The 17,147-nt window shown below is 38.7% G+C and overlaps 1 protein-coding gene across 17 annotated transcripts in view; it reads right to left on the bottom strand.

Moving 5' to 3' along the window:
• Positions 1–17,147, bottom strand: part of Ptprm (protein tyrosine phosphatase receptor type M) — an 825,349-nt gene that overhangs the window by 149,828 nt on the left and 658,374 nt on the right. For 5 of the 17 annotated variants that reach the window (XM_048806549.1, XM_048806545.1, XM_048806548.1 and 2 more), the window contains 5 exons: positions 15,889–16,040; positions 12,252–12,326; positions 11,992–12,018; positions 8,168–8,179; positions 7,248–7,435 (listed from right to left, as the gene is read on the bottom strand). In XM_048806549.1, the coding sequence (XP_048662506.1) occupies positions 7,248–7,435; positions 8,168–8,179; positions 11,992–12,018; positions 12,252–12,326; positions 15,889–16,040 (454 nt within the window). The remainder of the gene's footprint in view (positions 1–7,247; positions 7,436–8,167; positions 8,180–11,991; positions 12,019–12,251; positions 12,327–15,888; positions 16,041–17,147) is intronic. The other 12 variants (XM_048806560.1, XM_048806547.1, XM_048806552.1 and 9 more) reach the window with 3 other exon arrangements.

Here is a 17,147-nt window from a genome sequence, read left to right as displayed (position 1 = left end):
GTGACTAAAACAGACACTTTTAGATTGATGCTTAGAAAAAATAAACCAAGGATTCATGGTCAAGCCATTTCTCTCCATTGCATTATTTAAAAACATGCAGTAACTTCTATCTATTAAGAAAGTATCCATAAACACACACACCTGACTTGCCCAAAGAGCCTGAAGCAATCTCAAAATTTCAGAGAAAATTTTATCATTTTCTCATGGACCTGGCTCACCATCACCATAATAATTAAAGGAAAAAAGATGGGAAAACATCACTTGGCTAGTGCAGCCATCAGAGGCGCAGCTGCTGTGATTCTTAATGCATTTCCAGTGCCTGCCAAAGCCTCCCCTGCCCCTCACTCCCATCCTTAGCTTTCAATGGCTTGTTTTGCATGCTTTGTATCCTATGGGATAGAAAATAACCTGCACTGATAAGTGATGGACTCAGCTGGTGCCTTGGAATATGAAATGGAAACTGAAAGGCACATTTGAGAAGTGTGTGGGCTGGAGGTGAGGGGCCTGGTGCCTCCCACTGGTGATGATGTGAAAACCACCTGGTGAGCCATGTGGGCCCTGATTCTATCTGAGTCTCACCAAGTGCTTTTTATTCCACCTGCCATTGTATCTGTTTTCAAAAACCTGACAAAAAATCTGCAGTGCACTCTTCCTAAAACTTATCTAGAAGTATGAGCAATTCTTTCCGTCTATTGGCCAACCCTCTGCCAGAGAGAGACAGGCGCTTGGTACTGGCTGTCCAAGGATCCATGGCCTTCTTCCCTAGCTAAGGACCTGTCCCATCCAAGGGTATCCGAAGGTAGGAGCCAGAACTCTGCAGAGAGCAGACCAGTGGTTTTTTTTTTTTTTTTTTTTTTTTGGTAGGATACGCTGCCTCTTTGAGGTGGGAGGCAAACAAAAACAGATGTTGGATGGCAGATGTGACATTTTTAATGATAATCCTTTCTGGGGTTGCCAGAACTTTGTCCAATGTAGACAAAGGCATCACATAAAACAGTGTGCTTCATTTAACAAATTCAGCTATTTTATTTAGAAAATGGCAAAGACAAGGGTGGGGTAGAAATATATAACCCACATATTTATAAAAGACCTACAAGGAGATAATATATTTAAAGAGAATTCAGGTTCCTTAGAAAAACTCATATGCTGTACAGAAGCCTGAAGATTCTGACATAATATCTTCAATTTCCCAGTTGAAACTGAGTGAAAAAACAGCACTTAATTATAAAATTGATTACTAGCGTTTGTGCCCTGGAGAGACCCACAAGAAAAGTAGATGAACTATGAATATTGCTTTTCTAAACACATTTAGATAGACAGGTACAAACACACATGTTTTAGAAGAGCTGGATGTAAAGTTATTTTGGTTTCCAATATGTTTCAACTCTAATAATTGGCAAATAAGTTTTCATGCCCCCAATGATACTGATTATTAGCTAATGAAACAGACATGCCTGTGTTTTTTCAGGACATTCTATCTTGAAGGAGTTTTCAGTTGCTATCTCCCTTTATCTTAACTTGACAGAGCAACTCAAGCTCTTTGTGAATAGCATGGCTCTTTGCCTAATTAAAGTTGATGTCTTTCTGCTTTGATCCCCAAAAGGACTTAGGATCAGTTAAAAAAGGAGTAAACAAGGCCCTCTGGGGACCACAGAGGGGAAGCAATTCACTCTCCAACCACACAGCTACCATTGCCTTGTCCCTGACACCGCGTGGAACATATTGTAGCTCTCATGCTTCTGAAGTAAGAAGGACAGAAAGGGACCCAGTACACGCATGTCCAGCACAGGGGCTATAGGTTCAGGACAGAGCTGCAAGGTTGTGGCAAATCACCCTTTTCAACTCCAGGCCATAACAGGCCAAGAAGTCTGCAGGGCAGGTTGGCTAAGACCTGTCCCCTGGAGTGCAGCTATGTCCTTTTTTCATTACTGGAGACCTGCCCCCAGGGGGTTAGCATGGCTGCCCTTTGTTTGTCAGGAGAAAGAACTGGCTCCTCTCTTGCAACAACATAAACAAATCTGCCCTTTCCACTGGGTCTTTCTCCTGAGATTTCTGAACCACTCTCTGCTGACAACATGCCATTTTCTGTTCGATTCAGCATGTTTACTTCTTTATTGTGATTCATGTCTGAGTTTCTTTTGAATCAAATTACTGCATCTCCCTGGTGAGATGTGCTATATGACTATCTTGTTAGAACAAAATCAAATAAAAAATTTTCATTGAGGGCAGCTCCATCTCATCCCCACCACATGTTTCCCTCTTGTTTGGATAAACTTCTGTCGGCTACTTGATCAGTAATGAAGCTTTCCAGTGTTTAGGCCAATTTTCAGTCACTGCTGTCTTGGAAAAGATAAAGAAAATTGGTTGGAACAAGGTCAACAGAGAGAAAGTCACTATTTCTAAGTATTATACCAACTGGCTAGCTGGATTTTCCCAATATACATGGATTGAAGAAATGTGGAAAGACCAAATGGGTCATTATACTAGTCATAACAGAGACTCAAGCCATTCTTAATCTTTCATCAGCAGAGATACTTCAGTGCTAAAGTCAACCATTGCTTCAAGTCTGTAGGCCAGGCATTCCTGAACATTTCTGAACAGAGATAAAGCAATATAATTCTCATTATTCCTTTTCAATAAATATATCTTCCTTCTCCCTTTTACATTTTTGGATATTGGTCAAGACTTTTCAGGCAATTCCTATGTGCCCTGTATAAATGATATTTGTGAATTGAGCTGCTTATATTAAATGGATCTCCACCCACATGCACGAGTTAGATTCATGCTATCTGAGTCTCTCCTTTCTTTTCACTGCTTCCAGTATGACATTTAAATTCATGTGTGTGACATATAGGCCCCTCAGGATGGGAGCCTAGACTGTCATAGTCTCCCACCTCTTCCTGTGACTCGGGCATACAGAACTGTAGTCTTTCCCAGAGAGCACCCTGTTTTCCTGTTTTGCATCTATGTGGAATACTGCCCTCTTGCACCTTCTCCAGACGGACTTCCATTTATCCTTCAAGGAAAAGTCATCTTTTCTCCAGGCTGGAGCAGGTATCCCCCGCTGGCCTTTAAGGTCCCCTGGAACATGTGTGGGTGAGGGAGTGGGTGGGGTTTTGACCAGATGCACTGCAGTACCTGGCTGCTTCCCCTATACTGTAAGCTTCCTGAGGGCAGAGAGGTACAGCTCTCCCCAATTCTCTGGTACTGAGTGCAATGCACAATTTATTACATTAAATCCTACTTTGCCACAGACACCAATGCAATCAGTTTTTTAAAGAAGGAGATTTTGCTGTCTATCGTTACATTATTCCTTAGGACTTCCCTAACTTAGAAAACACTATTTTAGCAATAAAGGGGAAGAGTTTTTATTTAAAAATACTTATGTTCTCAAGTTTAAATTCTTGACCCATAGAATCAAACCTACTTTTTTTATTTTTAAGTTACTTTTAATGGGAACTTTTGATCTATGATACAAGGTAAGGAAATGAATCCTACAGATAGAGCAAATGAAGAGTGAGCAGCTCAAGCTATCCTCAGGCTATTATATGCTAGTGGTGACAAAGATGAACTGGAACTTAATATAATATAATTTCCCTATAAAGAACAGGCTGTGAATTTCCTCTCTTAGATCTCATTATAAGTCTAGCATTTTTTTTGCACTAGCTAAAATTTCAAATGAATGCTTACTATATGCTGGATACAGTTCTAGCACTTTTGACACATTATGTGATTTAATCTTCACAGCCAACTTATGAGGTTGATAATATAATTATTCCATTTTACAGACTGAAGAAACTGAGGCCTAGAGAGGCTGGATAACTTGACTAAGGTCACACATCTAAGGACAGCTAAATTTGACACAGTAGTGTTGTACCAGAACTTGTGAACAAAGCCCTTCAAATGTCATCTGTGAGATGACCCATTGAAAGGCAGAATCTCACTCGGCCAAATTGGCACCCACTGCTCCTGACTTTGGGCTGCATTCATGGAAAGAATGCATACTTGGGGCTGGGGAGGTGGCTCAAGTGGTAATGTGCTCGCCTGGCATTTGGGGGGCGCTGGGTTTGATCCTCAGCACCACATAAAAATAAAATAAAGATGTTGTGTCCACCGAAAACTAAAAAATAAATATTAAAAAAACTCTCTCTCTCTTAAAAAAAAAGAATGCATACTTTATAGCACGACTAAAAGAGGCCTGTTTTGTTAGAGGTCTATAATCTAACTGAACTTAAAAAAATATATATTTTTTTCAGATTCACACTATATAAAAAGTACCTGAGGGTAGAGAAAATACAGTAAGAAAATTATAGAATGGGACCTTTTATGCAATGTCAATTCCCCGAAGCTTAGCTTTGCCTCCATAAAGATCTGGGCACAAATCTTATGTAGTTCAGTAACACACGCAGATGAAGCTGGTGAGGGCCAGGACTTCAGGCTTTGGTTGTGACAGATGTTACTTAGGAGTTGTTCCCATCTCCCTGCAGCCACTGCCTGGGTTTCCCTAACCACTGACTTTGCTCCTTGCTCCCATGTATTCTGCCCTACCACAGTCCTCCCACCAAGAGCATCCCATAGGACGGTAGTTTTGGGGACAGGAGACAGAGCTATACAATTATTCTTAACAGAATTTTCCATTTTGTATTCTCCTCAAAGCAGACCTCTTATTTGGTTCCTGATTCCTTCTCTAGTATATGTTAATTCTAACCCTTCTGTTTTCTTTTCTTCTTTTTATTTATTTATTTTTTTGAGAGAGAGAGAGAGAGAGAGAGAGAGAGAGAGAGAGAGAGAGAGAGAATTTTTTAATATTTATTTTTTAGTCTTCGGGGGCTACAACATCTTTATTTTATTTTTATGTGGTGCTGAGAATTGAACCCAGTGCCCAGCACATGCCAGGCGAGCGCGCTACCACTGGAGCCACATCCCCAGCCCCTTCTTTTCATTTTTTAAAATGACAATGAATTTGTAGTTAAGACTGTTTACCATTAACTTTCCTCTCTAGTCACTGAATTGGGAGGATGAGAGTTATTATTTTTTTAAATGTAATTACTAATATGACATTTAATTTTGGGGTATAACAACCTTTAATATCCTCATGAGCGTATGATTCTTCAGTTTGCACCTATGAACCAAATGTCTTCAGGAGCTCTGAATGGGAAATAGTTTTTTTGCATACACTGAAATATGCATTGTCTGAAGTTTGTTATAGAAGCTGCAAAATAGCTATTTTTAAATAGTCCATGAAAAATTGGACTCAGGCTCTTTTATGAATTGTTATTTGATCCTGTAACTAATCCCTTTCACATTAACATCTTTAATAAACATTTGAGCAATATCTGCATTCAGAATATTGGATAAAACTAAGACATCATCTCTATTCATTAGGCTTATATTTTCTCAATAACCTAATTTTGTCTTTCATAAGATATTAATGCTTATGGAAGTCTTACTCTTAATCCTATTAATTCCTAAGCTAGCCTTTAAAAGTGCATGAGGCGATATGCAAAAGCAGTCAATTTCACTGAATTATACATTGAACTGCTAAAGGTAAATCTAAGAATTCAGGATTGCTAAAATGCAGAAATTTACCAGAAAAATATATTCTGGACTGAAACCAAACCCTAGAGCATGATTGGATTAAGTGCTTTTTTTTGTTTTGCTTTTTGGTCTCCTGAGGTCACTGGTAAAATGCCAGGACGCACAATGTAGTTGACAAAAATGTGTCTATTTGTTTGCTTTGGACCATAGACCTACTCTTAGAAGAGAAGTGGCTCGCTAGCACTGGGGCCATGTGTAATGGATCTTTGATAAGCAAGCTTGGAAAGAGCTCAATCCAAGGCCAGGTAGAATCTGGGGCATGCCATGAAGAATCATGAGTGTACCCATAAAAGGAGACAGAAGCAGAATTTGAAGCTTACAGTCTGATTTACTGAGTCACAAGCTCCTAGCACAGGGCATAGCACATGATGTTTTTACTTGTCAGCTATTGATTCCACTGTCGTCATCAAACTCCCAGCCTGTGTGCATATATAGTATCAAAGAAGTTGAAATAGTTTCTTCCCTATCCTTGTTCATTTGATTCAAGTATGCATCATATTTCTGAACTAAGTCTATATTCTATGTTGCTGTGGAGTTATATTTATTATGTGCCTCATATACTTTTTCAAGTCAATAACTGTATTTCTGTACAGGAATTTTTAATTCAAAGTAGACTTTAAATAGGCTTACAATAAAAATATACAGTCAAAGCAATTTAAAATGAATATGAACTTTACAAAAACTAAAATTGGCCATCATCATTGTATTTATACTAGATGTATCACTACCCAAAGTTTGGGTAAAATTAAAAGTATTTTATGATAAAAGCCCTTAGTGGAGAGAAAGGAATCAAGAAAAAAAATACTCTAATCACAGGTAAGATGTTTCCTAACTGTGAGCTAGTTAGGGAGATTGGGGACCAGAAACACATTCTAAGATATAAAATGGCACAAATTTATATGATCCTGTCTTTTTACAAGTAAGCATACTATTTCATCTTCATCAATGACTATAAATGAATTTTAATATAAAGGAAGGAAACCAATTTTCCTGCCCTGCTTTCCCCACACACCCACTCAAGCTATGGCATGCTTCTTTGATTCAGAATTGAAGTTCATTAATTCTGTTCAGTTCTTGAATGCCTTTCCAACTGAATTTGCAAGTGGCAAAGGCTATGAAAGGTGTGAGTCCCCCATCTTATACATAGTCAGAGAAATCACTGTTCCCAGAAATGCCCTGACAGCTGTCCACACCAGAGTTCTGGATGGCAGCATGCTCTTTGGGCTGGCAGGACAATAACAGTTGTCTTGGCGTGACAATAGCCAGTTCCTTTACCGCTGGCTAATCTCCACAACTGACATCATTGGTTGGTAGATAATTGCTTTAAGTGGACAGTTTCTTCCTGAGATAACTTCAATAAATTAGGATTTAACATCATACTTAATTACAGGAAAATCCAAGGAAGGTGAACAAGAAAAGGGAGGGGAAGAGAGCCTGGTAGGCCTGTTTTCACTACTTGTTTATGGGGAAGAAGGTAAAGGGTGAAGTGTTTTTCTTTTTCTATTGAATGCACTTGAACTTGCTAACCAGTCTCACAGCCAGTTGGAAAAGGATCCCAGATAAACTACCTGCTCCCTCCGCATCGTCTTTCACAGGGGTGCTGTACCTTGCTGGATGCTCTGGAAGAACAGGACCTAGGTCATGCTCACCTCGTATTCCTCCTTGAAGCCATAGCCCTCGGCACACTTCATCTGGGTGATGTGTTGAAGGAGGTCTGCCACCCGGATGGCAGGGTGAAGCTGCCCTGTCTGGTAGGGCACATCGGCTGTCTCGCGCTTCTTGTAAGTGTGTGACTGCACCAGGCTGCTGGTATCACTGGCCATCGTGTGGGTTTCATCTAGGAAAAGCAGGTCAGGGAGAAATGAGGGCAAACAAGCCGGCTAAGTCAGGATCCACTGAGAATGCTACGAAGCTGGCTGCTGACATCCCCTCAACCTATGGCTGCAATAATCCCTAGGATGGCTCAGCCATAAAAGAAAAGTTAAATGTTAAGAAATTTAAATGGTGTTGGCAATACTAATAGGAATGAGGCAGAAGTCTTTGCTTTTACAAAGCAGTCCAAACGATATATTGCGTCTACATGGCTCATAATAAGAGACTTTTTGGCCTTTTGGTGCTAAAGTGTATGGAAGTTTGGATCTGAAACTTCAGCAAGACCTGGTGTAAAACCAGTCTTATGGTTTTTTCAAACATCAGTCACCTAGTTTGAATGATGAAGTAAATAAACTCTGTACAAATGTTCTATGAGCAAAATAAAAGTGCACAAAATGGTTTGGCTTGGAAAGCTAGCAATGGGAATGGGGAGCTTAATGCATAAAATCAAGGAAGAGTGAAAAAAAGAAAAAGGGAACCTGATTTGGGTATAACATTTAGATGAGTCACTTTGCATGCTCCAGTATCAGAAAGCTTGACAAAATACTGTGGTCTAACACATCACACATGGAATGTTCTACAATAGCACACATGCAGGCCAGCGCAGGGTAGCACAGCTGGCTTGATCAGATCTACAGTAAGACACACACTCCCACTCCCTCCGCAACTTTTCCATGGGACAAATGGGGGAACTTACCATTGATTGGCACTTTTAAGAAGATACATATCAGGAGAAAAGAGGAGGAGAAAAAGGAAACAGGGCATAAGCGATAGTACTGTGTGAATAATTACAGGTAGTTTTTATTTTGTGCTTTAATTTTCCAGTTAGGTTTTCTATTCAGAGGTGGTCAGAGGGCAGAGCCTCAGTTCTCCCACCATGTTAGGATGGAGGTGTTTAATTTAAGCACTCAATAACAGAAAGGAGGTTAAAATTAGTATCATAATTGCTTTCCATCCCCCATAAACCAAGTAATGACTTGTTAAGGTTTATTTGGATTCAACACATTTTCTCACTTAAATTTTTTGAGCAAGTCAACCAAATTGTACCACAAAATTAATGTCAAAATTTGGTTAAATAAGCCTAAAGAGGCTCTGTTTTAATGGACAACTACTAGTAAATTAGATTAATGAACTGTAGAAATGGTGGCTATTAAAAATGTCTGAGGCAGGAAAGTACTGCTTGATTAAGAATTTCATATTCCACAGGTTAACTCATTATGATGCTGAATCCCTTTAGCTGTTATATGATTGAAGATGGTTCTTATCAATGTATTATGCTATGGTCATGTACAAGAATAACATTACATCAAACTTATATCAGGTATAAAGCAATAAAACATATATAAGAGAAGTTACGTTCAATGTTTGAAAATTACCAGATTATTTATCAATAGGGAATTCAGCTAAGTCATTTTTAATTTATTTTCATTTTTTGAATGGAGAAGTTGGGCTCCAATGGAAATGTAGCCCTTGGGCACTTGGGGAGCTCAACCTGTGCTGAAACCTCACTTGTATCTGCATTGCAAAGCACCTGGGTATGCATGGCATGGAAGTGGCACACAAGTGTGTAGCTATGTTGCTTTTGCTGAAATGGCACCTGGATCACTACAAGGTGGCTAAAGACACAAAGACAAAATAAAAAAGGGTGGTACATTGATTTTATGATTTTTTTTTTCATTTGGATTTGCTTTCAAATTTAGCAATGCATTTGTTCCCACTTTAACAGTCACAAATACACCTGGAAATTTCCACATGGGATTTGCTTGTTGGCAACTGCCAAACTGTATCAACTGGGATACAGGATGCCTGCTGAAGTACTGAATCCATTGAGCTTTTATTTTCCCCAGCAGGAAGTTCTATATGTTATACTAAAATAAATGGAACGTTAATTAGTTTCCCCTCTGTGCCACTCTTGTTCTCTTAGTTTTGTACCTTATGGGATGAACATAATTAATTCATCCTTCACTGTGGGTTCAACTTCTAAACTTCACCTAAATGACTCAGGCCTTTCAAGTGGATGTACCAGCAACCTAGCAATGCTCTGATCCAAGGCCCAGGTATTCTTGAAGTTCAGAATCCCCAGAGCTACAAGCACTATCACCACTGTATATAATCATCCTGTGCTAGATGATGACACCTTGGCCTCATTACTAGTGTAGAACAAGTTTTAAAGCATTTAAACACCACCGCAAACCCTTCTTGGAAAATAACACTATCATTGTGAATGTACAGATTGAAGATGAAAGAGAAGTTTTCCTGTGATGAATTTGATGGGAAACCAGGTCATCTCTCCAATTAGAAATTATTTACTCCACTAAAATGAATGACTAGTCAGTTTCCTCTTTTAAATAATTTATTATTACTGATAAAATATCAATTGTCACTATTTTCCTTTATTTGTTAAAAATTGCCACAATAATCTTTTAAATAAAAAATAATGCCTTATAGGAAGAAACTGAAATAAAACTTCTCATTAACAGTTCTGAAGGCTAAGAACTGAAAAGCAATTCTACCTGTATTCTTGAATAAATTATTTTGAAGATTTAGGAAATCAGTTGAAAAATATCAATCTGAAATGAATACTACATTTTTGAGATGGGGAAGGTTCTATCTATCATCTACTAATCTCTCTCTCTCTCTCTCTCTCTCTCTCTATATATATATATATATATATATATATATATATATATATATATATTTGCAAACAAATGAGGTAGAGACATAATTTAACTCTACATTAGGGTTCCAAGTGATAACCTCACCAATTCTTTTAAACAATATATAGATTCACAACTGCATCAGGTAAACAAGACTAATGTATATGGTTCCCAAATATTGTCATTTGTGACTCTGGTACCTCCATGAGCTGTACTGTGGACATTTATTTGTTGATGTAGCTGACTACTTATTTTTCAGGATGTGCATCTTTTTGTGTGACTTGAATTGTCTGTTCACGTGATTCTTGGGAAAGAAGCCTAACCAACTTTAAAAGATGTCATTAGTGTTCATAACAAAGCAGTGACTTTAGAAAAATGATATTTGTTTAATAAGCTTATCTTAATCCTGCTGTGAAATCTGAACACTTTCTTCCTTCTGACAATGCATGTCTCAGCCCTCCCCACTCAAAGCTCCCCCAGGGTCAGAACATCTACTGGAGGAACTTGGGAATGAATGCCACTGCACACAAAGAAATCACAAATCTTCGCCTATCCAGTGATTTTGCAAATGTCATTTGCATGTAGATTACATTGTTCTGGGTGCCAAAGATTAGTTGGTGCCCCTCACTTGTGAAAAGAATAAAAATGAGGCCTTTTTCTTCTTACAGTTGGTATTAAAATGTGTATGTGGGAGAGGAGGGGTTGTGGGCATTATCAGCTCTCAAATGATACAAAACTAAAAAATTCTGTTTTATTCTTACATATGCCTTAGTTCCCTTTTTCCCCAGGCAACAAACTTTCTTAAGCCCAGAGAACACCATAAGGAAAATAAAATTACCCTCTATCCAGAAATCATAAAACTAAGAGGAAAGAGAAGCACAGGGGGGAAAATTATGTTGCAAAGATATAAAGAGAATTAGGAAGAGAAAGTTGGACAACTGAGAATGGAACTCTTGCTACAATGAATTGTTATATACCTGGAAGCCGTTTTTGTTGTGCTCCTTTCCGGTAAGGTTAGTAGTAGAAAGAGAACACAGCCAGGACACACTCGGGTTATTTATGCGTCTCAAAGGCAACAGCAGCCCATGCGTGTTTGGTTATCACAGCCAGGGAATGCCATTTCTCCTCACCCTTCTTACACTGCACAAACAGGACTTTTTTTCTGTAACCCCCTGCTGGGAATATTTCATACTTTAAATGCATTCTGCCCCACTGGGCTAACATTTGAGTTCATTTTTAGTGACATCTGATACATAATAAACCACCTGATTATAAAGTGACATCCTGTCATTTCCAAGTTCAGAACATTAGCTCCTTTGAAATTCCACTGTGTGACAGACACTTTGGGATGCTGGGGGTGCCCTGGGAAGATGGGTAGGGGGCCCAGACTCCACTGTGATCATTGTTCTGCATACCACTGGGCATAATTAGAAAAATGCTATTTTTTGCAATTGACATTTTTAGTGCTGAGTGATAACTGAAAATAATGAGGAGCTATTTTCACTTTTATGATGACTATTGCATTGGACAGGATTGAGCTCTTGGAAGTACACAGCTGAGTGATGACACATTGTTTTTTCCCCTAGGATCACAACTAAAGTTAAATTCTGAACACAGAAAGGGAACTGGGACTGTTCATTTAAACCTTTTGAAATCATCCCCAACACACATGCAACAAACCCTCTGCATCAATGAAGACTGATTAGACCAAGTCTTTTTATCATCTACCCCACCCCCACCCCATCCTATATCCTTCTTCTAATCACTGCACCAAACAGAATTAAAACTTCAGTCTCCTCCAGAGTGACCACTAACTTTCTCAATTACTCCTGCAATATACTGTGGTAAAGGGAAATATTCTCACCTAAAATTGCAGTTGGCACAAATGGGTCTGTCATACATCGTAAGCAGGTCAATGCAGAGAAAGTAAAAAGAGAAAGAACAGTAAATGATTGATGAAAGGTCCCCCATCTTCCCCCATGAAAGCCACAGAAAGCCTTAGGTACAGCACATCCAACAGAGTGAGCTCCTAAAGCACCGCATGGCGCATGGCACTGTGGGAGGCTGATGGGTTCTGGCTGCCAAGGGGCCATGAAGAGATGAGAGGATGGAAGGATCTGTTACCTGGGTAATAGGAAGTAGGCACCGATGTGCTCAGTGTGTTTGTTTTCATTGTAAAGGATGATGGTGATGACACAGCTGTTGATAAAGGAAAAACCAAAAACAAAAATAAAAAGGTTGGTCAGAAGCTGTAGAGTCCTGAGACTTCACCTGAAATCACCTTGGTCTGAAATCACCTTGGTCACTCCAAGCAAGTGACAGGAAGAAACCTCCCAGATTCACTGAGGGCCACATGGAAAATGCCGTCATCCACAGGTGTCTCTGGGTAGTTACTTGTCCTCTTAGAGAACAAACAGTGCTTCGTCACTTAAAGACTTTCTTACCCAACAGCCCAGTAGATAAATGCAACACACCTCTATCTAACTTCTAGCTTTTCTTGCAGTAAGTCTGCCATTCTATGATGCTGACATTCAAGGCTTCTGAAGAACACTGGGGATGCCAGTGTTTTGCAGGTTACAAATTCCTGTCCTTCCTCACATTTTGGAAATGGAGAGAACTTTCCATACTGATATGATTTGACTTATGAAAAATAAAGCTGATATTTAAGGTGAAAGCTGCATGTCTCTTATTAAATCCTTATAAAAATGTTTGTATTCCTTCAAAATATTCCTCTAAATCATTCAATGCTATCACACTTTCTCCTTATGTTTTTAAAAGAGAAGGTCAATCCAATCCGATTTATCCAATTCCAGTAAAAATGTCCAATTCCTAATTTTAAGGTAGTATTCAATTGTCTTCAATATCTTCACTGATTCATGATAACAGCACATAAATTTCATAAACGTCTAACAACTTAAATATGATAAGGTGGTTAAACATAAGTAACAGTATATATACTCCTCTGATGTCCTCACATGATTTATTTGATGCCAAGTGCTGGACCAGAACACTGATACCCAATTACACCATTATATTTATAGGAAGTGTCCCTGTGGACACTGTATAACTATTCTGATGACATGTTAACATATTTCAGCTCTCAGGAGTAGTTCCAGTGTTACAGTGCCTTTACCCGTGTTTATATTTTTAAAGGGCTAAATTAGTAAGTGATGGAACAAAGACCAGAATCCAGGCTGTCTGTCATTTATATGATATTTTTCCAAAGTACAGAATAATAATATATATACTGTATGTTTTACCTAGAAAAGATAATAACTGATGAAAATAAGAACCAAAATAACTGAGTACTTATATCAGGGTTAGTGAGAGTAACACCTCTTTAATATGAACAGAGAATTTTACATGATTGGCAAAAATGTGCAAAGCATATATGAAAAAAACTGTTTATTTTTGCCTTTTTGTTAAAACAAGAGAACATAAAATACATTCGTCTTTTATTATACAAGTTAAACCCATTCCCAAGTATGTTCTCCTTTTGTAGATATGATATGCTGTATTATATAAGCACAACTCATACTTGCTTTGGGGGACAGATTATTCCATACTTTTTGTAAATGTGTTCATGCTTACTTTGAAATTCTCCAATCACATTTTTCTCACTGTCTCATTTCTAAAAGCAACTCAACTTAGCTTCTAGACTTTCTCCCAGCCTCAAAAGATATTGCACTTTGCAGATTTGTAATGGGGATGAGGTTGGCAGCCAGTGGTCTAATAAATGTTCTTCCTTAAAGTTCCTGCCCCGGTACTTTAGATCTAATTTTAAAGACATTAATAGAATATTATGAAAAAGTTTACCATCAGGGATGAGACCCACTGACTGCTAAAAGAGTGAGAGGCAAACCGGAAGACTCCTGTGGCATTTCTTGGCTGGCTTTGAGGCATCAAACAATGCCAAATAGATCAACAGAGGCAGAGGGATGCCAGCTTCTACAGCCTTCTTTCCCTGATTTTTGATTTCCACAGAACCACTGTCTTACAAAAGTACTTCCTGTCCAGAGATGAATATCTCTGTGGTTCCAACCTCAAATGCCTTGAAGCTACTAACATAGGTTCCTACTCTTGGGGCAGGTCATTTCAAGCAAATTTATTCATGAGGAGTTTCACTATGAAATTAAAAGTTTGTAACCTTAGTGGGTTGGAAATGAGATCATATATCGCATCTGCATGGTTCCTTTCTTCTCTCTCACTCTTTGTTTTGTGCATGTGTGTGTGGTGCTAGGGATGGAACCACAGCCTCACATGTGCTACACAAATGTTCTAACAATGAGCAACATTCCTAGCTCCTGTGTTCCTTACCTCCTGATGCTCAAGAAATAGCTGCTGCTACAAATATGTCAACCTGGTATGCTGCTCAAAGATTTTCTCTAACCTAAGCCCCCAACAAGTACAATATAGGCCATATATATTATAGCCATTAAATGTATTATATATGTGCTTTTAAAAGAAAAATGTAACATCTTCTACAAAGAAGCAGAGAGAATCCAATGATAAAATGGGAAGCAGTTTGTGGTATAGTGAAAAACCACAGCTTCTATATTAGTAAAATGATACTGAAGGGCAAAGAAAGGCCATCAAAGATGCAAACCGAGCAGCACCTGCTCAATGTAAGACCAGGTGTGTGTGGAGAGCACATAAATGTGGGAGGAAAATGTGGGATTACTGTAGCCACTATGTACATAACAAGTAAGAGAATGAATTCTATGAAGTCTCAAAGACTGTGGGAGCAATTCGAGGCTGGGAGCAGGCACAGGCATTGACCATGCTGTGATTGAGAGAGGAGTGGATGGAGAGCCACAGCACCTGAACAGGCTGCCGTGTGCACTCAGGACACAAGGACACCAGCTCTCACTGTCCAAACTCTCCCAGACACTCTCTCTGCTCCTCTGCTCCACCAGCCTTTATGTGCATTTCTTAGGTAACAGCAATGCTGCACTCTCCATCTCCACGCTGATCAATGACCTGATTATGCAGCCGGGGTCAGTAGCAGTCTGCAGGGACAGATTTCACACAAAAGAAATCTCTGACCTTGAACTTGATGAACTTGTGCTGTGGCCTATAAAACCAGCCATGGCCATGTGATTTACCTGTGGTATCTGAGATCATAAGGGGACCAAACAACTGTTCCATTTTTACATCATATAATCAATCTAATTGTTAGTTTCTTGAAATAATGCCATGTACCTGGATCACAGGTGGAAGCAAGAGAAGGTATTAGCCTAGCTCAGTTTACCCACCTGGTGTGAGGTTTAAGGCTTGTGAAGTTGAAATGCGGTTTAATTTATTAATTACCACTCATAGCCCTATAATGAAGGCAGAACCTGCCAGCTAAACAAATAAACAATTAACTTGTTACTGCCATTTAGCAAACTGTTTTACAACAGGCTTCCCTTGTGCAATTCCACACCTGGCTTGCTTACAAATGGGACCTAAACAAAGAAAAGGATGATGAGAAACAGGTGCCTCCTCCTCAACTGGAGGAAGCCTTCCTGTCACTGCTCTGGAAGAATTTACAGACTGTGGTTTCCTGTGGTCTCTGACCTGGTCCTATCAACCTTAGAAAATTTTTGCTAGGCAAACCATGAGATGTAGTGTTTCCAGACCAGTTAAAGTGAGTGGAGAGAGCAATATGACATAACAATTCTTTTAGGTTAAAAGAAAAGTCTTTTTTTTTTTCTTTTTGGTTTATTTTTTAATCCCTCAATGCTACCTGGAATCTCAGAAAGCCATTGGGTGCACTTACATCTCCCATTTAGATTGTGTGTGTCCATGAAGGAGAAGGCTTCATCGCAGCTTGTGCCTTGCTCTGCATAACTCTTGTCCATCGAGTTCACCATCACAGTCATCTCCTGCCGGGTGCTGCTCATAGTCTCCTTCCGCTTCTTGGCTAGTTTCCTTAAGGACAAAGAATTCAATTATGTAGACATGCATGTGAATGGAAACTGGAGATCTGGTGGCACATTGAACAATGTTCAGGAATAAGCTCTACTGAAACAATTTTACACATTCATGATTCATTGATTTATGTGCCTTGTGTCAGGTACTCTGCCAGGCTACACACATACAAATGAAAAACATGCACTGCCTGTCCTCAAAAAATGAAAAAAAAATCCAACCTAAAACATTGTGTTTTTCCTATTATAAACTAAATTAAAATGACCAATAATACTTGTACTATGAGGTCATCATTGTTTATTGATATTCTCTTAGAGATATTAACTTATTACTGAATTATTATTGATATTGCTACATACAGTTTTGAAGAGAAGATTCTAATAAATATTTGCAGACAGATTTGAACAACAGGTGCTCCTTGGCTTATGTTGGGGTTACATCCCAGTAAACTAAAGAGGTTATATGTTCAAAATGCACTGACTATACTCAACAAATGAACATCACAGCAGGAATATTTAGCATGGTTAATCATGTTGCTTCCTCTGTCAGTGGAAAATCATGCAAAAAGGCCCAGGACAGTATTCCCTGCATCCTGCTCACTGACCAGCTGAATCTCATAATATAAAATTATAGCAACCTATATAAAAGCCACAAAAATCTAAGGAAAACTTAACATAAATAAACGGATAAACCCATTTTTTACAGGTCTCACTACTACCAGAGGTTTTTTTTTATGTACCCAAGACAGACAAGAATAGAATTCAAGTTGCTAGAGGAAGAGGGATAAAGTGAGGTTTAAGAAGACCACAACCCTAACATAACAAAGTCCCCATATCTGAAGATATTCAAATTCTGACCAAGATCCTAGTAGCATTTACAAAGAAAAAAAGCAATAGATGCTATTTCCAGTAAATCATCTTGACACTGGTTGACCTAGGACATAACAGAATTAAAAAATGGGCCATGTAATCAAAATTGTACCCATATAAGGTGATTGTGAATGGAATGGAAGGAATCACAACATTAGACCATATGGATAATCTTTATTATCATTTCCAAATAATACATAATCCAAATGCTTTCTTGCCTGTAGTTATAATCATCTTT

The sequence above is a fragment of the Marmota marmota genome, unplaced genomic scaffold, assembly GCF_001458135.2.
Source record: "Marmota marmota marmota unplaced genomic scaffold, marMar, whole genome shotgun sequence".
Lineage (NCBI taxonomy): Eukaryota > Metazoa > Chordata > Mammalia > Rodentia > Sciuridae > Marmota > Marmota marmota.
The sequence above is the reverse complement of the archived record's forward strand: the minus strand, read 5'-3'. Positions and strand labels throughout refer to the sequence as shown.